Below are 23964 nucleotides of genomic sequence, written 5' to 3' on the forward strand. Positions count from 1 at the left end.
ACTGAAATTCAACCACCCTACACCCGAGGGAACGGTGGATCCCAAGAACGGGGCCGATCAGACGCCGGGCGGTCGAGAAACGAGCGGTAGATGAAAGCGCGGGTCCCCGTATGCGGCTCATATCAGGGAGAATAACTAGAGTGCTTGCTACTGTACATAGTTAGTACCATGGTCACAAGAAATCGTCGGTAGATTTCTTCGGATTTGGAGTGGGAGGAAATCCCGACCGTGAAACTTACTCTTTTAAATTAGAGACTTAATATTACGCTTCATCTTCTACACCGACTGTCGTCATATACTTCTTACTATGTTTCCTTCAAGCAACGAGAACAAAAGCTACACCATGGGCCATACAAAGTCCTCCACGGCCAGCCATGCCACGCGAACCATCTACTCGGATGCATCTTTCCTCCTTCCATATATTCAGCCATACTACCAAATTCTCGATATCGGCTGCGGCCCTGGTACTATCACCGCTGGCTTTTCGGAACTGGTTCCGCACGGCAGTGTGACAGGCATCGACCTGGGCCACACTATACTGCAGCAGGCGCGGGAGAACACGCATGCACTTATCGCGCGTAGCCCCGATGTGCCGAGAGGGGAAACCACCTACCAGGAAGGTGATGTTGTGGTAGGATTGAAGTTTGAAGATAACACGTTCGATGTGGTATTCGCGTCGCAGGTTCTTATACATCTTCCGGAACAAGTCTCAGTGGTACGAGCGCTGAATGAGATGAGACGGTTGGTCAAGCCTGGAGGAATTGTCGCTACCAGGGATGGCGCAAAGATGCTCTTCTATCCGGACTATAATCTTGAGAAGTTGTGGGAACAGAATCTTCTCAAAGGAATCGGCCTTGATGAGTGGCCAGGGCCAAAAATGCGAGGGCATTACCGTCAAGCTGGTTTTGACGTAGATGGTCTTAGAGAGAATGGGCAGAAGCAGGTTATTATCGGTGTTGGAAGCAATGTATACGCGGGAACCATGGACGAAAGAAAGGCATATATCAGGTATAGAAAACATGGACGAAATCATACCAATGCTGATCACTTCTAGGACATTTACTAGGAGATTCAATCCTGGAGAACCATTCAGAGAATGCTGGATCAAGGTCGGCATATCTGAAGAGGAGATCCAAGACTGCATTGGGGCGTTTGAGAAGTGGGCTAACACCGAGGATGCATGGGCGACGACTGTCCAAAGCGAGGTTCTGGCCTGGAAGTAGGGATTGATGCACAAGGAGGACGTATGGACTTCAGAAGCTTGACTGGTCGGTAAGAGATGTACATGCTGGCCGCAGTTCCTGTGCCGTCCTATGTCACAGTCTTCCCCAAGGCGGGTGACTATCACTTCAGGAGACAGGCCATAGGTGACAGGGCTGGAACAAAGAAGCAAGAGCCACTCCGATCCGCTGTATGGAAGCATCAGTTGCCGAAATTTTACTGACTTGCACTCAGCTCTTTGGCAGGCCGAAGCCGTAAAAATGTACGATGTCTACCAAAGCAGCTCTTTCAATATTGTCACCGTCGATTCTCTAGACACAAACAGCGGTTGCTTCCTCGATAGTCTTGGTCCCTGAGTCAGTATCCCGTCTTTGATGCTAATGACAGATACTTGTTCGCTCGTATACCCCTTTCTGAAAGAGACGTTATCAATTCTACCCTTCTCGCTCGCGGGTGGTAAGTTTACAACCCTTCTAACTTCGTATTCTCATCTAACTCTAGGGACTTTCAAGGACTGATACTCGCACCACGACCCATTTACTTCGTCAAATCCCAGTGATACTGGCAATGCCAGAATCAGGTGCACTCAGAAGATGTAGTATGTAGTATTTCCGAGCTCTCTAGATTAAATATGATGTGGGCAAAGGCATTGCGTTTTGGAAAGCGAAGAAGACCGGTTTAGTCTTGGACTAAGTACCACGAGGGGAGAATTTGTTAGTCTCAAGATGATAGTTATCTCTATTTTGTTGCAAAGAAAGTCTTATAGAGGCGATCGGCATCGTTTCAGTACCGAAACTGGTCTGTGAAGGGCCCCGAATTAGCTGATCAGGTCCTCCATCCAGCTCTACATCAGTGGTTTTAGCAGCTATCTTCTCACAATTCAATCCTACCCATCTGCTTCAAATCTCTCCCATACTTGGTCTCTCTCTTTTGCGTTTTCTCGGGCTAGAGATACAGATATCGGAAGAAGTCAATTATTCAATAGGATTCAGCTTGAAAAGATATTGTCTCGAGGGGATATTCAGGTATGGTGCCTGGACGAGTCATTTCAGACCGTTGTCAAGTCTCCGAGGAAACCCGAAGATGCACCTCACAACGATCTAAAAACTTTCCTCCATCACGCCGGAAATGATATCTATGTCGAGCTGCTGCTTCATAGTGCTGCTCAGATCGCAGACGCCCTCACTTTTGTCCATGAGGAGGGAGTTACCTACGGATACCTAACTTGCCAGAATATATTGCTAGATAAGTATCTTAGCATCAAGTTGCCGATTTCGCCGGATCGTCGTTGGATAGTTCCCCTCTCCTGATCACGGTCACAGTAACCATCGATCCGCCGAATTGGCCCAATCTGCAGAGAGTGATCTCTTTGCGTTCGGTTCCTCCTTGTATGAAATCATGACTGGAGCCGCTCGTTACCGGGATGTTGACGAGGAGATCCGGGTCGGTATTTGAATGCAGAATTTTCTGAGACCGAGTCTCTAGGCTAATTGGACCAGTCATCAGAAAATGCTGGCAAGGCCAATATATTCGCTCTGACGCTGTGGTTCGAGCCCTAAGAAGTAAGTTTGATCTGGCCGTGCACCTGGTCATACTTCGACCCTGATCTTCATCCTGATGGCGAGCAGCCAGGCAGCCGGTGATGCGCTTACTTGCTTAGGAAGGCATCTTCAGAGCTAAATCATGCAAAGAACTCTAATCATTTGGTGATATGAGGTTCAATATTTTATACCGTCACAAGATTTAACCCAAATTGATATAGATGAGACAGCCCTTCCCCAGAGTCTTGGCAGTATCGGCGATATTGCTTCGAACTTTAGCATTCGTTATCTCATGCGTCGTACAACTCGGCTGGAGTCCGTACCCGCATGAATATTGGATTTGAGCAAGTAAATCGAATAGCCGGAATTCGTGTCGAATATAAGATGTTCTTGGCGGAGGGGATGGGAAGCCGTCTCTCAATCTCGGCATGGAATGGCTTGATTATGAATTCGAATATAAGACTCATGTCTTGGACAGCTACCAGATACGGTAGGCAAAGAGTACCGGTCTTTCATAATACCTTCGTTTGAGTCGCTCTCGGTTTGTCGCGCTGTCGAGTAGTAGTCAGTCCTTCACGATGCATCTCCAACTCCTCCTCACGAGTCTTTCCCTTACCAGTCTCTCCTTCGCCGCCCCCCAAGGCCCTACGCCCGCTGCCCCAGCCCGACAATGCAAGCGTATTCCCACCGACCCCGAGTGGCCGGCCCCCGAGGCCTGGAAAGCCGCGATGCCCGCCGTCGTCGCGCGCGGCCCGCAAGGCAATCCTACTCGACCCGACTACTCCATCGAAGCCTTCTCTGTCGCCGACGTGCAAGCCGCCGTCAACTTTGCCCGGACGAACAACATCCGCCTCACCATCGTCAACAGCGGCCACGACTTCCTAGGAAGGAATGACGCGCCGACCGGACTATCGTTGATGGTCGGGGATCTGAAAGGAGCGAAAGTCTTGCAGAGTTTCACGCCGAGTGAGAAAGGGGCGGAGAGCCCGGATTACGAGGTGGGGGCGGTGGCGAGCGCGAATAAGATCACGGTGCTGCCGGGGCAGCAGCCAGCGGTGACGTTTGGCGCGGGAGTATCAACGCAGGAATTGCATGATGTGTTGGCGCCGAGTGGACTGTTCACCATGGGTGCGGCGCACGGAGAGGTGAGGACGGCGGGAGGGTGGGGGCAGACTGCCGGACATGGGCCGTTTACGAGCGTGTACGGGTTAGGGGTCGACCAGGTGTTGGAATATAAGGTCGTTACTGCCGACGGTGAGTTGCGAGTTGCCAATGCGAAGGTGAATCAGGATCTCTTCTGGGCACTGAGAGGTGGTGGAGGAGGGACGTTTGGGGTCGTGGTCGAGGCGACAGTGAAGGCGTTCCCAACTCCGAAGATTACAATGACGAGGTTCTGGCTCAACGCGACGGAGGTCGGCAGTGGAAGAATCTTCGAAGCTGCTGCGTACCTCCATAGTCAGTTTCCGGAAGTAAATGCTAAAGGGATGCAGGGATACGTGAGTGCATAATTTTCCCCTTATCATCCAATCTGCTGACCAAAACAGTACTACACCCAAGAGAACACCCTATCAGCAACTTTCTTGAGCATTGGCGAGCATGGCGGGGTTGCCACCGCAAATGCCACATGGCAACCGGTCCTTCAGAAACTGGCCAGCCTGCCGGGCATCACGACACCCATCACCTCGTTCCTCGAGTACCACACCATGAAACAGTGGTTCGACTCCGCATTCGGCCCTATCCCCGCGGAGACACACACCGAGATGCCCGAGGAAGGAGGCCATTCTCATGGGGATACAGTCGGAGCCACCGAGGAACCAGCCGGGGGACATGATCACGGCGAGCCCACCCCAGCGACCACCGCCATCGCCGGAGGACATGACCACGCCGAGCCTACCCCTGAGGCCACCACCATGGCCGGCGGCCACGACCACGCCGAACCCGCCGCCTCAGGGGGTCACGCCCACGCCCAGCGGGACACCTACCACCTCGACCCACGCTCCGCGCACGAGCCCGAGACGCTCCGCGAGTTCTTCAAGCGGCACGGCCCCGGCGGGATGATGGTGCTGGACGGCAAGCGGCCGATGGATAGCCGACTCCTCTGGGCATCGCACCTGAAGGACCCGGCGCTGGCGGGGGCGCTGAACGCGACGTTTCCGCGGATGAAGTATGGGGTTCTACGGGGACATCTGATCGGGGGCGGGGCTGTGTTGAAGGAGGAGGACACGGAGACGAGCGTGAACCCGGCGTGGAGGAAGGCGTATGTGCATTTGATCTCCACGGGGGCGGAGGTGCCAAGTATTTCGCCGGTGCGAGATCTGAGTCCTTTGAGTGGGTGTTATGTCAACGAGGTAATCCTCACCCCTATCATCTTTCCACCCCCTCCTTCTAACCCCACAGGCCTCCTACAACGAACCCAACTGGAAACAATCCATGTGGGGCACCCATTACCCCCGTCTCCTCTCCATCAAAGACAAATACGACCCCACCGGCCTTTTCTGGGTGACCCCGGGCATCGGCGCCGACGCCTGGTCCGTCCAAGATGGCGTCCGCCTTTGCCCGGCCACCCCGTCCCCCGCCGGGCCGATCGAGTATCCGCCGGCGAACGACAATCCGAATATGCGGGATCCGGAGACGGAGTTCCGGAGCAGCGGTGCGTGGCCGCAGAATCAGACGCAGGCGGATGCGAGTACGAGGGGGGGGCAGGCGGCGTTGGAGGCGGCATGGGCAGCGGGGGCGGCGCCGGTGGTGGAGGCAGGGGGGCATGATCATTGAGTGATAGGAAGGGGAAAGAAAAGGGGAAAGAAAAGAGAGATGAGAGGGACTGCGTCGGGTTTGCAAGGACGGACTTGGGTAGCATACATCAGTTCATTCGATAAAACGGAAAAACACGAAGGTTATCTTACAGAGCGTGATTTAATGATGAATCTAAGCCGTAAATACGCACAATACGGTGAACTCCTGACCACCGAAGCGCGCTTTTTGGGGACCCAAGAACCCCAGATCCGTGGAATGTATGTGAAAAGGAAAAGGACGCAGAAGGACCAACACACCAACACCCCCTACAACATCGCACAACACCACACCACACCGTCCATTCTCGGTTTCCAAACCCCACTCGCTGGCTTCTCTCGCCAGGTGCGCCCCTCGCCAATATTAATTAAACCCGCAGCAATTTCGCCGCATAATCCACAATCAACTGCTCACTCGGGAACGCCATCTCCTCCAACTTCTGCGCATACGGCGTCGGCACCTCCGCGCCCGTCACGCGGACCGGCGGCGCGCGCAGATAGTCGAAGCCGAACTCGCACGTCAAGGCGATCAGCTCGGCGCCGACGCCGAAGCTGGGGAAGCCGCTCTCGACGGCCATGAGGTGGCCGGTTTTCTTGACGGATTTGATAATGGCCTCAACGTCGAGGGGCTTGATGGAACGGAGGTTGATGACTTCGACGTCGATGCCGTACTGGGATTTGAGCTGAGCAGCGGCGGTGAGGCATTGGCCGACGCAGCGGGAGAGGGTGACCATGGTGAGGTCAGAGCCAGGGCGTTCGATTTTGGCTTTGCCGAACTAGGTGATGTTAATATAGATACGGGGAGGGAGATATGACGGAGTATACCGGAATAACGAAATCGTCTTTCTGGGCCGCCTCGCTCATGGGGAACGAGAGCCCATATAACAATCTATATCCCAATGTCAGCTGCTTCTCTCCACATCATCGCACCACACGTACTCATTCTCCAACACCATCACGGGATTCGGATCCCGAATCGCCGCCTTCATCAGGCCCTTCGCGTCCTCTGCGCTATACGGGACCACGACCTTCAGCCCGGGGATGCTCCCGTACCACGCGGCGTAGTCCTGCGAGTGCTGCGCGCCCACGCCGGAGGCGAACCCGTTCGGCCCGCGGAAGGTAATGTTGCAGGGCTGGATGCCGCCGGACATGTAGTGCGTCTTAGCGGCGCTGTTGATAATTTGGTCGATGGCTTGCATGGCGAAGTTGAAGGTCATGAATTCACACTGGGAGGCGTTAGTTGGTTTGCTGGAGCACAGAGGGGGGGAGTGTGGTGCGTACGATGGGGTGGAGGCCGGCGAGGGCGGCACCCACGGTGAGGCCTGCGAAGCCGGACTCGGTGATGGGGCTGTCGATGACTCGTTTGTCGCCGAAGCGGTCAAGAAGACCTTTCGTGACTTTGTAACTATCATCGCAACCAAGTCAGCCCAACTTCACTCCGAACATATCCCGGGGTTTAAATCAGCTCCTCAAGGGTGGAATTGGCCATCCAACCGTAGGACTACGCTCACGCCATCCCGATGCACACATATAAAACTCCAGGGACCACCTACGCTCCATTATACTGCGCCACCTCCTCCCCCATGATGAACACCTTCTCATTCTGCTCCATCTCCTCGGACATGGCCTCATTCAACGCCTCTCGCACTGTCATCTCCTTTGTCTCCGACGCATATCCTCTCCGTCCCGCCCATGATGGTGCCAACGACGCCGCCACACCGCGGAACGCCGGCCGACTTGACTGGCGGACCGATGCGCGGGCGGCGGATGCGAGGGTGGCGGTCGGGCGGAGGAAGCGGACGGATGCCATGGTTCGGCGTGGGTGGGGTGCTACCGGAGGTGGAGGAAGGGAGGGGGTGGAAGGGGATTAGTCCGGTGCAAGTGGAGGAGTAAAAGATGGAGGGTAGGAAGACAGAAGAGACAAGACGGAATTGAGAGGTTCGGAGTGGTGAAGCAATGGAACGGAGCAAAGTTGGGAGAGAAGCGATTGCAGGGATGAGGCTAGAAGTTTGGTGATTCTCAACGTTGGGCGGTTCCACTGTTTTCGGATTGGGGATGCGAGTCGGAGTACGGAATATTACTATTGGAATATAAACAAAAGAGAAGCGAGAGATTCAATTAGAACATAATATGATAGGGAAAGGTAATGTATGCACTCGTATATCTTCAATGGCTCGCCCATCGAGGTCTCCCTTTCTGTGACGGACTAATATTAACTCTTCTAAGTCTTCTTATGGTTACCTCCTACAGAATACTACACGCTGCAAGCACCACACCACAAGCGAGCTATGCATCCCATCAAACGCCAAAGACTAAATCAGCCTACCATGAACATAACCCCATCGCCCGATCATCTCATGCCGCCGGCTTCCTCGCCACCATCAAATACATTGGTGTGAACAGCTTCTCCTTCCCCCCCTGCACCAACGCATCCCCGCCGATCGCTAACGTATCCGCCGTCTTCTGCGATCCTTTGGGTGCGAGCCCTATCGTCTCCAACACACCCACCGCATTGTGCACGATGCCCCGCCCCAACTTCGTCATGCGGAAAATGGTCAGGAAATCGAACATGCTGCCCAGGTACTTGAAGTCGCCGGACAACGGCCAGTACCACGGGATCGCGTCCGGTCGGTCGGCCATGTCCTCGTTGACCTCGAGTTCGAAGCCCGCGTCCTTGATCGCTTTAATGGCGACATCGACCGGCTCCATGTTCGAGATGCCGTCGCCGATCTCGATGTCCAGCCGGATCTGGCGGTGGCGCGCATCCTTCGGGTTGTAGTTGTCGGTCATCACCCATTCGTAGACGCCGAAGACGCCGCCAGGCTTGAGGACACGGAAGATCTCCGAGTAGACACCGACGAGGGCCGGCGCGTGCACGGTCGCTTCGATGGCGTAGACGGCGTCGAAGCTGTTGTCGGGGAACGACATCTGCATGAAGTCGCCCTTGACGAACTTCAGCTTGTCAGACAGCCCTTCCTTGGCGGCGTAGTGCGTGGCGCGGTCGATTTGGTAGTCGTTGTTGTTCAGCCCGACGATGTTGGCGCCGGAGAACTTGGCGATCTGCCGTGCCGGTCCGCCAACGCCGCAGCCGACGTCGAGGACTCGCATACCGTCTCGCAGGCCCATAACGTGGGCGAGGTAGTGTTCGTGGCGGGCAATGGCTTGGTGGAAGGATTCGCCGTAGGCGAAGCGGCAGAAATGGAAGGAGGCACCCCAACCGTACTCGTAGAAATCGGTGGCGAGGTTGTAGTAGCTGAAGGGAAAATGGTTAGCGATGGCACTAGTTGTTGGATTGGCCGAACATACTGTTTCGTCAACGTCGCATACTCATTTCGGCGTGACTATTGATCCAGATGTTAGAAAGAACCCCAGCAAGGATCGACGATCGGAAGAAGTACACACAGCGCGCGACTCCTCTGTCTCCTCAGCGGCGGCCATGTCGTCGAAATGCTTGAAGTACTCGTCCACTGCGGCCTTCTGCGCGCCGGTATCCTTGTTCAACAGCGAGCCCAAGCCAGCCCTCTTCGTGGCGGCCTTCCCGTGCATGGCCTTGTTGAAGGCGGCGTCGCGGGCGTGGTCCTCCACCTCCAACTCCACAACTCGAGCGGGCGCCATGATGTCGGATGGGGGATATGAAGGGATGTAGGGTATCGAGGGGTATCGAGGGATGGAATGAGGGAGTTGGAAGGCAATTGGGAAGGATTGAGGGTGCAATTGGGTGGAGGAAGTCGGGAGGGATAAGTTAGATTGCGTAGAATAATTTATCAGGTTGATGGAGAGGGAGTTCCCTGCACTGGCACAGCAGGGATGTAAGGCGATAAGGCGTCAAGGTGTCAAGGATCCTGGTGTGGGTGACGCTTGAATGTGGCGGAGTCGGGTGAGCCAATCAAAATCAAGGAGCGAGAAAGATTGACAGGGGCAAAACGATTGTAATTGGATTGATTCTTTAGTTTTGGCGGCGTGTTGACAGGGGTCGGAGGAGCAGATATCGACTCAATCGTTAGGAGAAAGCCACATGCACCGCTACAATTCCATGCAACCTCAATTGAAGAAGTTGGAATATAAACGATCTATCTAATAAGATAATAAGAATTCTTACGAATTAGTCAACTGTGGGCCGGATATCCTGATCGGTACGCCGCGAGGTGAGAATTGAGATACACAGGCCCAGACAGGGTCAGCCAACAGGGGAAGGGGGCGCGCAATCCGCGGACGCCCGGACGCCGCGGATTGCAAAACCCACCCCCTGTCGGTTCAGGTCTTTGGGCTCCTGAATGAAACTTTTAGCGTCATGAGCTTCTAGACCGAATTTCCTAGTGACCGCTGGATGGAAACGAATCCACTTACTCGAATTGGCATGTTTACCGGACGGTTGGGAACTAGAGATGCAATCTGGGACGTCGCTCACAACAGATCACCTGCCGAGAAGTGATCCGTTCAGTTTTCAACTTAGGATTTCCAGAGAATCCCGTGTATGCCAAAAATGTATGCCCAGTCCACCAGTGATTACCCCTCCCTCAGATTACCAGTACTGACCGCCACTCTCTGCCGTGCGACAATGCAGGTCCATGTGCGCTCGCCAACTAGATCACCTCATTCGTCTCATGTTCGGGTTGAAGCGTAGCTAGAAGACGGAGCCAAAAGATATCGGATGTTGCACCTTGACCTTAAAACCCAGAGGCCGACTCTTTCCAGCCGCTCTTTCCAGCCGCTCTTTCCAGCCACTCTTTCCAGCCACTCTCGAACATTGGCGTCAGATGAGAGATCCCAGCCCAGGGGAAATCGAACGTCGAATGCCGAAAACAAAGCCCCATCGCTCATGATCTGCAGGAAGCTCATGAACCTCGCTATCCGTTCCATCGACCTCATTCCTCGTATCTGGAGGTAACTCGGCGATAACACTCTCTTCATCCCTCATCACCGGTTTCCCGTTTAGTTCGGGGCTGGAGTGCAAAGTTTCCCCCCTGGCTTTTGCCTCCGCCTCAGCCTTCTTCCTCCGAAAGATGAAAATAATCACCACCAAGAGGAGGAGAATCACCCCGCCGAGCGCACCACCGACCGCGCTGCCGAGGGAGATCGGTTCACGGTCTATAGTGGCGGTATTTTCTGGGGGACTGGAGAGTTCCGATGTAGGTGTCGAGATAGCTTGAGTTGTGTTTGTGGCCGAAGATGCCGTAGTGATAGACGATGGAAGTTTGCGGTTCGATATAGTGTAGACCGGCAATAGAAGTTTGCGGTTCGATATGGCGAAGACCGGCGATATCCCGGCTGCGAAATAATCCTCTGCCAAGAGTACATAGTTATCTGCCGCAGGAATCTCATCCGGGATGGACCACTTGTAGCTCCCATTATTTGGCACATCAATAGTCAAGACGGCGTTGTTGACGATCACCTTCGTGAGTATGGTGCTAGACACCGCCCGGTAAAGAGCCAGGGAAATGAAATCTGCACTGTTCGTTACTTTCCATCGTATTGTATAGGAGGAGCCCAAGGGGACGATTTCGCCGGTCGCGGGTGCGAAGATCGGGTTGACACTGGTGTCAATTGTATTATTTGCCGGAGCCGTCGATAGTCACATCGTATATTTCGGCCTGGGCCAAGGTCGCCAACAATATTAGAGTTGTAGTGAGAAACATGACACGATGTGAGATAGAGGAGTAAGAAAAGACTGTCGCGGCAGAGAGGAACGGCTGAGACTCGAGAGGGTCCAATATGACCGATAGAGAGAGAGCAGTTGATACTTATCCTGATTCCATACGGACCGCCCTGTGGTTTGTTGACGTTGTGATACTCTCGCGTGCGATGTCTGGCTCTCGCCAGCGTGGCACAAACCTATGTTTCTCGCTCGACGGTCCTTGGTTAGCTTAACGTGGGGTTAGGACCTTGAACATCTACGGTATGCTGTGCGAAGTTGGGAATCCTTTCACTTATAAGTGTTAGTGGGAAGTTCATCAGATGTCTGCAACGTGACGGTTCTGATACAAGACAGTGCCAGCCAATTTCTACGGCATATGATTGGCTAAGGCCGTACCACCAAAAGTTGGGCGACAAAACCACAACCAGCCGCCACCGTTGATGACATTTGACATTTGATATTCCGTACTCCATCTTCAGTTCTTCACATCACGAATCCTACGAATCCCCGACATCCCACCATAAGGAAGCTCGACCTCTCAACCTCCTCCAATCACCCCAACCATGCCCCCCCAAATCAAACAAGACCTCAACCGCTCCGGCTGGGAAACCACCGACTTCCCCTCCGTTTGCGAGAACTGCCTCCCCGACAACCCCTACGTCCAGATGCTCAAAGAAGACTACGGCGCCGAATGCAAGCTCTGCACGCGCCCCTTCACAGTCTTCCGCTGGAAAGCCGATCGCACCGCCCGCCAGAAGCGCACCGCCATCTGCCTGACGTGCGCGCGCCTGAAGAACTGCTGCCAGACGTGCATGCTCGACCTGTCATTCGGGCTGCCGATCGTGATTCGCGATGCCGCGCTGAAGATGGTGGCGCCGGGGCCGAACAGTGGGGTTAATCGGGAGTATTATGCGCAGGAGCATGAGAAGGAGATCGAGGAGGGGAGAGGCGCGGTGGAGGCGTATGAGAAGACGGATGAGAAGGCGCGGGAATTGTTGAGGCGGTTGGCAAATAGTGAGCCATTTTATAAGAAGCAGAGGAGAGAGGAGTTAGAGGCGGAGGAGGAGGGGAGCGGAGGGATGAAAGCCCTACCGGCGCCAGGCAGTTCAGGAGAGTCGCGAACACCCGGACCGATTCGAACACGGGACTCGAAAGCGATGGTAAGCGGCCGAGCAGCCGGAAGAGGCGGAGCCACACGCCCATCCGCCACGAAACCCATCGCCCCCTCTGACATCCTCCCCCCCTCCGACCCTAACGTAACTTCCCTCTTCCTTACCGGCATTGAAGACGACCTCCCGGAGCACGCCATCCGCGCCTTCTTCTCGACCTTCGGGACGCTGCGCTCTCTTGTCTGCTCGCACCGGTCGCACTGCGCATTCGTCAACTACGTGAAGCGTGAGTCCGCCGAAGGGGCAGCGGAGGCGTGTCAGGGGAAGGCGGTCATCAAGGGCGTGCCGTTGAGGGTGCGGTGGGGGAAGCCCAAGCCGTTGGATACGTTGGATCGGGATGAGCGGTTGGCGAATGCGAGGGATGGGAGGGCCGTGGCGGGGCCGTCGAGGGGGAAGGGAAGGATGCTTACGGAAGGAGAGAAGGGTGCGGAGGAGTTGGATGATTTGGCTGCGGTTGCGCCGCCGCCGGGGGGTGAAGATGCGGTGCAGTATGCGAGCTTGGCTGGGGAGTGACGGATCATTCTCTTAGAGATGTCACATTGCATGGGAAGGCGTTCAGCGACGTTCATTTATCACGGGAAAAGCATTACGGCGCAGGACAGATGGGTCAGGATCTAAATGCTTTGGTATTCGTCGGGTGGCTCTTCTTCTTGCCCGCCAACTTTATCGACTCGTTATCCCCTCGCTCGGTACGCTCATGTATCCGGAGTTCTAAAATGCTTCATCAGACCAAATCAATTACAACGATTTGACATGTTCACACGTACTGTATCGCTCCGCCTCGCCATCCATCGCTTTTCCTTGCACCAAGTTCTCCATCAGGAACTTCGACACCGCTTCGGCGTGCACGATGTTGTTGACCGCTTCTTCGCTGTCGGGTTTGAGAGCGCGACTCGATTCAAAGCCATCGCGTGCGGCTTTTCGAGCGGCTGTGAGGCGATATGCATCTCCTGTGGTTGGTAAGGTTAGTGCTACGGGTTGGGTGTAGTTCGGGGGTGATGCGGACCTTCGAAGGCGATTCGGGCGGCGCGGAGGAGGTGGCGGTACGCTGCGAGGGCCATTGTATCTAGGATCCGAACGAGAAATCGCAAGATTGATTAAATTAAGATGTGATCATAGTCCCACGACAATTGAATGGCCGGAGGTTGTCCAATTGTCATTGATGGATGGAATAATTCGGGTTTCGTTACATATCACGTGATTGCTGTCCGCCCTGTTCCCCCCAAAAAAATTCCAACCTTCCAACCTCAACAGACTTTTCCACCATAGTTACAAACCGGCAAAAACGTTGCCAAAATGCCTCACACCTTCACTCTCCCCTCCCTTCCTGAAGGTTGGTCCGCCGACAAAAACTTCAAGGCCATCGGATCCCTCTCGAAGCCGTCGCAGCGGATCATCGAGCCCGTTGGACCGCACTTCCTCGCCCACGCGCGCAGGAAGCGACATAAGCGCACCTTCTCCGAAGATGAGCGCATCCAGGCGCAGAATAACGTCAAGAAGACCGAGGATGATGATGAGGGAGATATCAGCGAGCCGGAAGATCCGGTGATGTTGCAGCGGGATGCAAAGGACTGGAAGGTACGATCACATTCGCAAGGCATTCAGGTGACCGGTAGCAGAGCTAACATGACGATTAGGGTCAAGATCACTACGCCGTCCTTGGCCTCTCCAAATATCGCTGGCGTGCAACCGAGGAGCAGGTTCGCAAAGCCCACCGGAAGAAGGTCCTCAAGCACCACCCGGACAAGAAGGCCGCCGCCGGCGGTTCCGAGGACGACTCCTTCTTCAAGTGCATCCAAAAGGCCACCGAAATCCTCCTCGACCCCACCAAACGCCGTCAATGGGACTCCGTGGACGAGGCCGCTGACGTGGAGCCGCCCACGAAGAAGGAGACGCAAAAAGGCAACTTCTACCGCCTATGGGGCCGCGTCTTCGATGCGGAGGGACGCTTCTCCCGCAACCAGCCAGTGCCGAAACTCGGGGACGAAAACAGCACGAAACCCGAAGTGGAGGACTTCTACAACTTCTGGTACACCTTCGACAGCTGGCGCACGTTCGAGTACCAAGACGAAGACGTGCCGGACGACAACGAGAACCGTGACCAGAAGCGTCACGTGGAGCGGAAGAACGCGAACGCGCGCAAGAAGAAGAAGACGGAGGATACCGCGCGGCTGCGGCACCTGGTGGACGACGCGCTGGCGCTGGACGAGCGGATCAAGAAGTTCAAGCAGGCGGAGCACGCGCAGCGGAACAAGAAGCGACTGGAGCGTGAGGCGGAGGAGAAGCGGGTGGCGGAGGAGGCAGTGAAGGCGAAGGAGGCGGCGGCGCGAGCGGCGGTGGAGAAGGCGGAGGCGGAGAAGGCGGGCAAGGCGGAGACGAAGAAGGCGAAGGAAGCGGCTAAGAACGCGGCGAAGAAGAATAAGCGTGTGGTGCGGGGTGCAGTGAAGGAGGCGAACTACTTCGCGGGTGCGGGCGACGCGCCGGCGAAGCAGGTGGAGGCGGTGTTGAATGAGGTGGATCTGATCATCACGAAGATCGACAATGAGGAGCTGGCGGGGTTGAAGGCGAAGCTGGATGGGAAGACGAAGGCGGAGGAGATTAAGGGGATCTTTGCGGAGGAGGTGAAGAGGTTGGTTGGGGCTGGGACGCTGAAGGAAGGAGAGGCCAAGGTATTGGCGTGATGTTGCTATCCATAGATTCGATTACTCAACAGGAGGGTATACACAAGCACAATTAGCAATAGAGGTTCGTGGTATTGTCTCTTCATATTCGTCACCATCGTGGTATTCGACTTGGCATCCATATCAAACCATCCCACCCCCGTCCAGGCCAGCAACAACCCAGCAATCGAGTCCCAATATTAGCATCAAGACAAGGAAGCTTATCCCCAAGGTAGCACTGGGCATCAGATCCAAGATATTTTCCATGGTCTGGAGCCCACAGAGAGCGAGCCAAGAAGCATGGCGGCGTCTTATTCTCAGCCAAGACTGCATGGCAAGAAATCTTGAATGATCAGACGATGAATGACTCCAGTCTACAAGTCTACAACGTGTATCCACGTCCTTCCATCCTTCACCTCTCATCAGCATTTATGGAATACTTTCTTTTCTAAATCGACTTGGACTGCTTGATTTTGCTTCCTCCCGGTTAAACCGTTTGGATCTCGAAATCCTACTAGTACATCGCACCATATTACACCGTCTATATTCTCCCAATTGCTGCGCCACAGCGGTGCCCACACCCCCCACCTTCGGATCTCCCCTCTCCCTCCAAACCGAAAGTCGCGATACTCCAGGAATCCCATCCCAGCGGCCAGTGGCATCGACCTCCCCAATCCATATCCCTAATCCTCCCTCATCCCCCCTCCTCTAATCCCGTCCGTCACCCCGTCCCTGCGCACCGTCTCCCTCTCACCACCACATGGCCCCATCCCCCCCACCTACCTCCTCCCCCTCTCCCCGCACCCATCCCACCGACCCCGTATCCAATGACCCAGCCCACCCCTCCGATCCCCATTCTTCCGGCGCTGCGCCGCCCGCCGTAGGTGCCGTCGGCCCGACCGCAGGGGCGTCAAGGCGAGAGAAGAAGACATTCGTGCCGGCGTTCAAATTGTCTACTGAGGAGGATGATACCGGGCTGCGGAGACCTAGTGTGCAGTTTATGCCGCAGGATGATGGGGGGGCGCCGACGGTGAGGAATAAACCGCCGTCGGTGAGAAGGAGAATGAGCTCGCCGCCACCTCCGCCGTAAGTTCGACTTCACCTGAAGTGTGATGATATCAACCTTTCTATTTTTCAAGCCTTTCTTTCATGTGAAATGTTGCAGGAGTCACGCGATTAAGGTTACTTGATGGGAAATATCTCTGGATTATTATCGCGATTGACTACTACTTGGATAGCCTTGTCCTATCAAAATGTCCAGACTAACATCTCCAACTCCCAGCCTATTCGAGCCTCGCGTATCGTTTGATACATTCGAAAGAGTTGGGGAACTCACGTCATTTTCATTGATCAAGAAACACAAGGACTACGCATACACCAAACTTTCTCGGACGTTCTTATGCGGTATCGACTCGAACGATTACTCCGAGTATGCACTCGAGTGGCTGATCGATGAGCTCGTCGACGATGGAGACGAAGTCGTCTGCCTCCGTGTCCTAGAAAAAGACTCCGATCTCGCCACGCCGGTCAGCGTGAAGCAGAAACAGTATCGCGAGGAAGCGGAGCAACTCATGGCCAAAATCCAGCATAAAAACGCGGAGAACAAAGCTATCAACCTCATCCTCGAGTTTGCCGCTGGCAAAGTCCAAGACGTCATCGGAGACATGGCACGTATTCCCCATGCCCTGCCTTCCCCTCCGCTAACCGTCCCAGATCAAACTCTACGAGCCCGCCATCCTCATAGTCGGCACCCGCGGCCGCTCCCTCGGCGGCATCCAAGGCCTCCTCCCCGGATCCATCTCCAAATACTGCCTCCAACACTCCCCCGTCCCCGTCATCGTCGTCCGTCCGAACTCAAAGCGCGCCAAGAACAAGCAGAAGCGCCTCCATGACCCCAGCCGGCAATCGTACCGCGACCTCGTCTACAAATCAGGGGACGGCTCCTACACGGGGGCGTCGCGGGATCCGTCGCTGGCGCCGCAGTCGTCGACCGATATTTCGGCACCGGCGGCCGGCTCGGAGAATGAGCCGCCGGCAGTGGCAGAGGCGAAGGGCCCGGTTGAGAGGGAGAGCTCCAGGACGAGTCCGTTGGCGAACATGGAGAGCGTGGAGCCGGAGGCAACGGACACAATCAATCCAGAGAGCGAGACGAATCCGGAGGAGAGTAGGAGATTGATGACAAGTCCAGTGATGGAGGATGCCAAGAGGATGGCATCGAGTGATAGCGAATTTCAGGAGGAGGAGGGCCCCGTCGCGAAGATGGCGAAGCGGTTGGCTGCGACATCGACAAGCGACTGAGAATACGAAGCACAGGAGACGCCAGGAGAGAAAGGGGTCATGGCGGAGGGAGAAGTATCGAGGGGAATGGGTGGACGACTGGTTGATCACCTATAAGATTACAGCGCAGGTGAAATAGGGTTGGAATAATGTCTCTTGGACGATAATATCCCCCAGGCTGGCTTCATTTATATTATGCTTAATGACGGAGTCGGGAAACGTTCATGGTATCACAATATCACAATACTTAGAGAGGGTGAGACTGGGAATTTAAGAGACAAGATGGCACTGCAAGGGTCAAGTTTCAGCGAGTCATGTAACACTTGGCGCTGTGACGACGTCAACCCAAGGGATTCCGATCCAACTTTCATCCACTACATCAACTCCAATATTACTCAACCAAAGTAACATCTCCCTCTAATAAATGCCGAGCGCCTGCGATTGCTTCAATGTATTGCAGTAGCACCGCCACCCTCAATCCCGATTAGCAAACCTCCCTCCGTCTCATACCTACCTACGAAAGTCGGTACCACCAAGCAATCCCCCGTCGCATCCCTCCCCCTATGTCCTCATCCGACAACGATTGCGATGATTGCACACCCGAATACCTGCGGGCCCCGACCCTCCTCCGCTCCTCAACCCTCATCTCCTTTGCCCCGTTCATCCTCACCTTCCTCCTCGTCTTCCTCGTCGCCCTGAGCAAGCTCTTTCCTCGCCTCTCCGGCTCCGCGACCTCTTCAACCCCTTCGAGCCGCCGCAGCCATGAGCAAGGCCCTCTACATACCCGAGATGGGCCAGCGGGACGCACGGGGTGGACGTTCCAGGTGCCGCGGTTGTCGAAAGACAGGATTGCAGCGGTGACATTCTCCGCAAGCTTTGCGCTGTCGATGGTGTTGATCGAGCTTATACTCTGCGAGATCTCGGGCGCCCTTGACCCTAGAGCTCGGGCAATTTCTCTGCGGATATCGATCCCAGCGCTGTTATTCCTCCTTCTAGTGGCTGCGCCGGCCCTAGAAATCCACTCCGTCCTCTCTGCGGCGGGTTGGGGCATCAATGGCACTTCCAGTGGAGACTCCTCTCGAACAGCATGGATCTTCGAATGCCTAGGCCTTGCGATGTGGCTCTTCGGCTTCTGGTACTTTGGTACCGCCATGCTGAACATGTACCGGAGCGGGAACGGCACCCATTCCGACAAAAACAATGGCTTCATTGCCGCACTGCTCTCTCGCATCGGTATTTTTGGCATCTCCATGATGGCCTGCCTCGCCGGTTTTGCGGCCATCAGTGCCCTGTGGCAGACATTCGGAGTGAAACCCGCCTCCGTGAGCGAATCGGACGTATCACGAAAACAAGCCGGACTGAACGCCACCTCCGAGCTCCTTGCGGCCAAGGAATCTCGCCTCCGCGCCCTCACCCGCAAGATCTCCGAATCCCCCTCGGAAGGCATCTTCTCCCGCCTAGTCGGCGCCATCCGCGCCTCCCCCGACACTCAAGAACTCCGCCTCCTCCGCCTCGAGATCTCCGGCCTCGAAGCCACCCGCTACTCCCTCAGCGACCAGCTCCTCGCCCTCCAGACCCGGCGCACCGTCCAACTCCGCGCCCACACCCCCCTCGGCCGCCTCCTCCACGCCTTCTCCTTCCTCTTCGCCCTCTACTGCGCCTACCGCATCCTCACCACCTCCCTCTCCTCCCTCCACCGCGCCGTCTCCCCCTCCTCCGCTGCCGCCACCTCCGCCACCGACCCCGTCACCCAGATCCTCACCCTCCTCGCCAAGCTCTGGGATCCCTCCCTCGACCGCGCCACCTGGAGCCGCCAGCTCTCCTTCCTCCTCTCCGGTGGCATGCTCTTCGCGTCCTTCAACAGTGCCCTACAGACCTTCCTGCTCCTCGCGCGCGCCTTCCCGTCGCTCGTACGCCTAATCCGCGTGAACTTCGCGCTGCTACTCGGGCAGATCTGCGGGACCTACGTCATTTCGTCCGCGCTGTTGCTGCGGGGGCATTTGCCGAAGGAGGTAGGCGGGGTGGTGGCGGAGATTCTCGGGGCGCCGCTGGAGCCGAAGATGGGGGAGGCGTGGTTTGATGGGTGGTTTTTGGTGGCATGTGGAGTGACGGGGTTGGGGATTTGGGTTGGGAGGCGGGTGGTGGGGGACTGGGATGGGGGAGATGATGGAGGGGGGTGGGGGGTGGATTTGGAAATTGGGAAGATGAGCTAGGTTCTGGTTTAATAGTTGGGAGGGTATGCTGTATATCAAGTATATTCGGAATATCTAGCTGCTCTCGATGATTAAGTGGCATACACATCTGGCCCAATGACATCTTGATCCTGTTTTGAAGCCTTAATAGGCAATATCGCTTTTTCACGTTATACATCATCATTCATGTTTTACCTCAGTCCATGTATTCCGTTGGCGCACGCGAGAAGTCATCTTTTGAAACATTCGGTTCTGGACTCCTGTGTCATGGTCGCCGTCCCACAGTCAAGTCGAACTCTTCCGTATCACCTTATACATTTTCACACTGCCGTTCCGAAATCATATTTTCTATGACAATTTACGATGCAAAGCCCGTTCCAGTCACCATGGGTACTTTAGTGCTTCGTTTCGTTGTGCATGCCGTATAAATCTTGTGCCGTTTTCATGGTCCATGCCGACGCCGCTCGAGACGCTAGAAATGTTACCGGTTGTTTGATTCCACATTTCAATAAGGTTCTTTTGCATTGGCCTCTGCTCACTTTGCAGCACCAAAGAATGTCTGAGCAACACTATAAGTAGCGGAGCGAGGAGCACAGCCGGACCGACGTGAACCTTTATCGCGTCCGAAGTCATTTCGCACAAATCCTCGAAGCATCAACTCTACCAATCCGCAGCTACTAGACCATCCCGAAGTAACGCCCTTGGTTGGTCCCATGGCTATGATGACGATTTGATGAGGGGCCATGGGAGAACCCCCCGGCTTCGCTCTGCAACTTGCGATGCGAAGACTGTGAGCGAACCCATCAATAGTTACAGGAAACATATTTCAAATGTAGCCTAGCCGAATATGTCCTTGGTCTATGGTCCATGTGAATGCTCCTGAAGGTTAATCTACATGGACCTGCTATCACCACCAACACCGAAGCATTCCCGTGCGTCCACTTGATAATGAGACATTAGTGGTGCTCTCGACGACTAGAAGTTCGTCTAGCCTAAACTGTTATACAGATATTCTAGATTGAAAGACGGGTCAAGAAGGGAAATGGCTTGATATTGCTATCTAACTTGAAGCAGTAACTTGAGACATGTTTATAATACCGGTCCCATTAGCAATCCCAAGGTATTGAACCATGTTGACTGCCTTCATCAAATCATTGAGTAAACCCTTGTCTTGCTGTTGTTGCCCAATCCAATTGTTCTTCGCGTCTTCTAATTGAGACATATACAGCCGAGCCTTAACATAATCTCCCATCGTGAGGTTGTGCTCCTTACCAACCGATTTCAATGTGCCTTCTGCATCTTGTTGGAGGGTCTCCAAAGGAGCACCTAAGAGGATTAGCAATGCGAAAGGCTCAACAAGGTGGGACTAACCTGAATTTGCGTTGATTAAGAACGCCATTGACAATCTTTCTTGGTCGACCGGGAGATGGTCGAAGTTGATCTTGTGTAATGTAGACTTCAACGTCCCGCTCCAGAACGACATGGCGTCCCCGACATTGACGACGACACCCCCTGAAATTAGGGGCACTTCCATCCACCGGTTAGAGGGTGTCTCAACCTCAATGCCGCCTGATTGTGGCCACACGAAGGTCAAAGAGCCCCACTCTGTATGAGTATAAAGCATTGGGAAATTCTTGTCGGGTCGTTCGTTTAACGTCGGGTAATGGAGCATCCTAACACTTCTCCAGGGCCATGATCAAGTTTGTGTGCGTCTAAGAAATAGTTGGCTGGCAACCCGAACTGTCGAGCAAAGAGCTGTAGCAGTTTGGAGCCGAGTTTATGGCAGACTTTTTTGAAAGCCTCGATTTCCGAACGCATCGACGGTGTCCAGAAGGAGGATATGTTTTCGCCTCTAACTATATCACCTCGTACGCCACCGAAGACCATGCCTTCATTCACTCCGACCCTGAAGTATTTCAATATTCTCTCCAAGACAACCGGGAAAGGGAATGCTATACTTGGACTCCTTGAGATCGTATCCCACTTGACGTCCATCCAGCTTGCACTCATTCTTCACTGACACCGGCTGTTTGCAAACGCCTCTGTGCTACGTATTTCCATCAGCCTATGAAATCTCCACATGTATCATTAGACGCACCAGTTTGAACATCCGAGCAACCCGTTCCTCGGGGCTGTGGCTACAAACACTCAGTGCTGTCACTGGCGGTTACACCACACTTGCAGCCAAACATCCCGGATTTTTCTCGATTCAGCAGGACAACCCAGTCTCAGTGGTGGCAGTTCCCGATTGTTCCATTCTTCAAGACCTTGACCTTCATCTTCAGCATTGTTTGTGCTGGAGCTTCGAAGAATCTTCTCGGCAAATATATCTGGGACCCGATCACATTGATCGAACTCTGGGGAACGAGCGCTGGCGGCCGATTCCTGGTCTTTCTCTGCTCGACGATCTGGCTGATTTGCCAGATCAGTACCAACGTCTCGTCCAACTGCCTCATTTTTGCGAATGACCTTACCACCTTGTTTCCGAAGTTCTTCAACATCAAACGAGGCGTTATCTTCGCTTCCGTTGTCGGATCGTGGGCCTTGGTCCCATGGAAAGTAATTGCAAGTGCTAAAACATTGCTCAGCTTCATGTTGGGTGGGTTATGCGATCTTCCTAGGACCGGAAGGCCGCTATAGGTACAACAAGGTATGTCGGTTTGCCAATTCGATCTGGGATCCCACTGACAAGATCCCAGTATGGCACCAACTGGCGAAGCCTGACAATCATTGTAACCATTGTTACTCCACTTCTTCCAGGACTGGCCCAGGCATTGAGCCCTGAAACGGTTCATATCAATATAGGGTTGACGCATCTGTCCTCATTTGGATGGCTATTTGGGTTCGCGACATCTGCTGTCACATATTACGTCCTGATGCGCGTCTTTCCGGCACGTGGAACCATGGTGCCTAACACTGTGCTCCTGATAGGAGGAGTGCGAGTCTGGGTCAGATCGAGACTACGATGCAGTCCACGAGGCTGTCAAAGTGGGTAAATAATATCTTTCTGTAGTTAAGAATGTTGAAATTATACTAGCGCCATCGGAATAAGCATCTAATAAGGCTCCTTTGAATGATCAGAAGGTAGCCAAGTATTCATATATCATACAGCCATTGCCCCTTACTCCTTACATAACGCTGCATGGAATAATGCAGCAGCTGCATCCGCCATCTCCGTCGCCGCATTCGATGCATGTATTGGTCGCAGGTTTCGGTTTGAGGACGGGAGGGAAGGACGTAGTTGATGAAGGCATTGTGCTCGACCAGCTTTTGCGTATGACCGGGTTGGGATTTTGAGAATCTGCGACTTATGAGCCAAGTGGGATCGGAGCATGGGACTAGTACTGGCCTTTGACAAAGATTACTGTGACACCACAATAAGCTAGATGGTCAATGATGTGAAAGCGATGGAATTGGTGATACGAATACGGAAGTAAGTAGGTACAGCCATGTGCATCTCTCTACCCAGTGTTACACACTGGTAATACCTGTATGATACGATGGAGTAAGAAAATAACTAACTAGTTGAAGTTGTAATTAGTTATCAAACAGTTCTTATGTCTTAGATATGGTATTAAAATGTTACAAATATTATTTAGTCGAATTGTTTCAGACTGTTCCTCGCCCGTAGCTTTGACATCCCCATCGCCCTTATCGGATGGGTCGTCCGCCACAATGTGATGCCCAACACCAGGGTTGGAGAACTAAAGGTAAACAGAAGGGATAGGTATTAGGAGTCGGAATCAGGGGTGAGGATGCGAGGAACGCTAGCCAAAGGGCAGCTCAAGCCTCAAGGTTTCAGTGACAAACGGACAATTGCAAAGACAAAATTACTGTACCACTCAGTTAAACTTCGACGCAGGTGGTACAACGGAAAAGACGTTCGAGATATTAGGACGAAACAGATGGCGGGATCCTTCCGCTGGGCATTTTTTCATCCATCGGATCAGACCCATAGCCTAGACTCTTGGAGCCATCAAAATGATCAAACGGGTCAGCATGATCGGCTTCGTTCCATCTCTCGATCTCTATCCGTCCTCGATCATATCTCCATTCTCTACTATGCAGAATATCAAACAAATCGATCAACGCCCTCGAGGCTCGAACAATGGCCTTGTGAAATCGTGATCAGCGATGTCCATGTCAATCGTCAATGGCGTTTTCCGTGCGGTGATTACATTTCGAGGAATTCCAGGCCCCTGGGTCTCAAGCCTTGTTTATGATTTCCCATTTCCGGGCATTTCCCATTTCCTTGACATCAGATCCTAGATTTCCCTTCAATTGCAACTTGCAGGGTCACTGGCAGTGCGGCTGAAAGACAAGAGCCTGTCGCAAGAAGATTGGCTGGACCACTGGAGGGATCATCCGTCAACAAAACCCTAAACACGCCATCAGTCAACGGTCCTTGAACCCACCCAACCCAGGCCCAATCCCGTTGGCTTGTGACATGAAACACAGGAAACGCAACGGGTCCGATGCC

At 54.1% G+C, this 23964-nt stretch overlaps 13 protein-coding genes across 13 annotated transcripts; 7 read left to right on the top strand and 6 right to left on the bottom strand.

The window, feature by feature from the left end:
• Positions 1 to 307: 307 nt before the first annotated feature.
• Positions 308 to 1223, top strand: P152DRAFT_448919 (putative arsenite methyltransferase; the record flags this gene model as incomplete). Its single annotated transcript, XM_033678081.1, has 2 exons — positions 308 to 1008; positions 1055 to 1223. The coding sequence occupies 2 exons, from the start codon at positions 308 to 310 to the stop codon at positions 1221 to 1223; spliced, it is 870 nt and encodes a 289-aa protein (XP_033534431.1).
• A 2117-nt stretch (positions 1224 to 3340) lies between these two features.
• P152DRAFT_513840 (FAD-binding domain-containing protein) lies at positions 3341 to 5534 on the top strand (the record flags this gene model as incomplete). The annotated part of the gene is made up of 3 exons (XM_033682825.1): positions 3341 to 4258; positions 4307 to 5110; positions 5160 to 5534. The coding sequence occupies 3 exons, from the start codon at positions 3341 to 3343 to the stop codon at positions 5532 to 5534; spliced, it is 2097 nt and encodes a 698-aa protein (XP_033534432.1).
• Positions 5535 to 5670: 136 nt separating this feature from the next.
• P152DRAFT_458002 (thiamine diphosphate-binding protein) lies at positions 5671 to 7689 on the bottom strand. Its single transcript, XM_033679356.1, has 5 exons — positions 7105 to 7689; positions 6833 to 6956; positions 6491 to 6777; positions 6377 to 6440; positions 5671 to 6327 (listed from the first exon to the last, which is right to left on the bottom strand). The coding sequence occupies exons 1-5, from the start codon at positions 7359 to 7361 to the stop codon at positions 5920 to 5922; spliced, it is 1140 nt and encodes a 379-aa protein (XP_033534433.1). The 5' UTR covers positions 7362 to 7689; the 3' UTR covers positions 5671 to 5919.
• A 217-nt stretch (positions 7690 to 7906) lies between these two features.
• P152DRAFT_396129 (uncharacterized protein) lies at positions 7907 to 9166 on the bottom strand (the record flags this gene model as incomplete). Its single annotated transcript, XM_033676340.1, has 3 exons — positions 7907 to 8804; positions 8858 to 8892; positions 8954 to 9166. 3 exons carry the CDS (start codon positions 9164 to 9166, stop codon positions 7907 to 7909), a joined length of 1146 nt encoding a protein of 381 aa, XP_033534434.1.
• A 2476-nt stretch (positions 9167 to 11642) lies between these two features.
• P152DRAFT_458004 (pre-mRNA splicing factor slt-11) lies at positions 11643 to 13066 on the top strand. Its single transcript, XM_033679357.1, has one exon. It carries the CDS (start codon positions 11750 to 11752, stop codon positions 12866 to 12868), a length of 1119 nt encoding a protein of 372 aa, XP_033534435.1. The 5' UTR covers positions 11643 to 11749; the 3' UTR covers positions 12869 to 13066.
• On the bottom strand, positions 12963 to 13416 carry P152DRAFT_395925 (uncharacterized protein; the record flags this gene model as incomplete). The annotated part of the gene is made up of 3 exons (XM_033676329.1): positions 12963 to 13066; positions 13123 to 13305; positions 13362 to 13416. 3 exons carry the CDS (start codon positions 13414 to 13416, stop codon positions 12963 to 12965), a joined length of 342 nt encoding a protein of 113 aa, XP_033534436.1.
• A 235-nt stretch (positions 13417 to 13651) lies between these two features.
• P152DRAFT_507159 (zuotin) lies at positions 13652 to 15036 on the top strand (the record flags this gene model as incomplete). Its single annotated transcript, XM_033682519.1, has 2 exons — positions 13652 to 13933; positions 13993 to 15036. 2 exons carry the CDS (start codon positions 13652 to 13654, stop codon positions 15034 to 15036), a joined length of 1326 nt encoding a protein of 441 aa, XP_033534437.1.
• An 87-nt stretch (positions 15037 to 15123) lies between these two features.
• P152DRAFT_326771 (uncharacterized protein) lies at positions 15124 to 15610 on the bottom strand. The gene has a single exon (XM_033675245.1). It carries the CDS (start codon positions 15442 to 15444, stop codon positions 15160 to 15162), a length of 285 nt encoding a protein of 94 aa, XP_033534438.1. The 5' UTR covers positions 15445 to 15610; the 3' UTR covers positions 15124 to 15159.
• A 676-nt stretch (positions 15611 to 16286) lies between these two features.
• P152DRAFT_378087 (uncharacterized protein) lies at positions 16287 to 16947 on the top strand (the record flags this gene model as incomplete). The annotated part of the gene is made up of 2 exons (XM_033675661.1): positions 16287 to 16667; positions 16729 to 16947. Coding segments are annotated over 2 exons (600 nt in total), but the record flags the coding sequence as incomplete, so codon positions are not given.
• A 908-nt stretch (positions 16948 to 17855) lies between these two features.
• P152DRAFT_376920 (uncharacterized protein) lies at positions 17856 to 19439 on the top strand (the record flags this gene model as incomplete). Its single annotated transcript, XM_033675640.1, has 1 exon — positions 17856 to 19439. A coding segment is annotated over one exon (1584 nt), but the record flags the coding sequence as incomplete, so codon positions are not given.
• Positions 19440 to 20435: 996 nt separating this feature from the next.
• P152DRAFT_503338 (uncharacterized protein) lies at positions 20436 to 21615 on the bottom strand. Its single transcript, XM_033682347.1, has 4 exons — positions 21583 to 21615; positions 21443 to 21531; positions 20905 to 21390; positions 20436 to 20835 (listed from the first exon to the last, which is right to left on the bottom strand). Exons 3-4 carry the CDS (start codon positions 21154 to 21156, stop codon positions 20545 to 20547), a joined length of 543 nt encoding a protein of 180 aa, XP_033534441.1. The 5' UTR covers positions 21157 to 21390; positions 21443 to 21531; positions 21583 to 21615; the 3' UTR covers positions 20436 to 20544.
• On the bottom strand, positions 21539 to 22423 carry P152DRAFT_503342 (uncharacterized protein). The gene has a single exon (XM_033682348.1). It carries the CDS (start codon positions 22298 to 22300, stop codon positions 21713 to 21715), a length of 588 nt encoding a protein of 195 aa, XP_033534442.1. The 5' UTR covers positions 22301 to 22423; the 3' UTR covers positions 21539 to 21712.
• A 687-nt stretch (positions 22424 to 23110) lies between these two features.
• P152DRAFT_326822 (uncharacterized protein) lies at positions 23111 to 23793 on the top strand. The gene has a single exon (XM_033675246.1). The coding sequence runs from the start codon at positions 23240 to 23242 to the stop codon at positions 23705 to 23707; it is 468 nt and encodes a 155-aa protein (XP_033534443.1). The 5' UTR covers positions 23111 to 23239; the 3' UTR covers positions 23708 to 23793.
• The last annotated feature ends 171 nt before the right edge of the window (positions 23794 to 23964 follow it).

The sequence above is a fragment of the Eremomyces bilateralis genome (genome assembly GCF_010015585.1).
Source record: "Eremomyces bilateralis CBS 781.70 unplaced genomic scaffold P152scaffold_8, whole genome shotgun sequence".
Classification (NCBI taxonomy): domain Eukaryota; kingdom Fungi; phylum Ascomycota; class Dothideomycetes; order Eremomycetales; family Eremomycetaceae; genus Eremomyces; species Eremomyces bilateralis.

Bases quoted from the DNA above. Each gene is read 5' to 3' on its own strand.
- P152DRAFT_458004 (XM_033679357.1), top strand. From the start codon at position 11,750: ATGCCCCCCCAAATCAAACAAGACCTCAACCGCTCCGGCTGGGAAACC.
- P152DRAFT_326771 (XM_033675245.1), bottom strand. From the start codon at position 15,444: ATGCTGATGAGAGGTGAAGGATGGAAGGACGTGGATACACGTTGTAGA.
- P152DRAFT_503342 (XM_033682348.1), bottom strand. From the start codon at position 22,300: ATGCGTCAACCCTATATTGATATGAACCGTTTCAGGGCTCAATGCCTG.
- P152DRAFT_326822 (XM_033675246.1), top strand. From the start codon at position 23,240: ATGCGAGGAACGCTAGCCAAAGGGCAGCTCAAGCCTCAAGGTTTCAGT.
- P152DRAFT_458002 (XM_033679356.1), bottom strand. From the start codon at position 7,361: ATGGCATCCGTCCGCTTCCTCCGCCCGACCGCCACCCTCGCATCCGCC. The intron at 6,778-6,832 runs GTACGCACCACA...AACGCCTCCCAG, and splicing joins TCGCCGGCCTCCACCCCATC to TGTGAATTCATGACCTTCAA. The intron at 6,441-6,490 runs GTACGTGTGGTG...ATTGGGATATAG, and splicing joins GTGATGGTGTTGGAGAATGA to ATTGTTATATGGGCTCTCGT.
- P152DRAFT_503338 (XM_033682347.1), bottom strand. From the start codon at position 21,156: ATGCTCCATTACCCGACGTTAAACGAACGACCCGACAAGAATTTCCCA. The intron at 20,836-20,904 runs GTCGACCAAGAA...CACCTTGTTGAG, and splicing joins TCAACTTCGACCATCTCCCG to CCTTTCGCATTGCTAATCCT.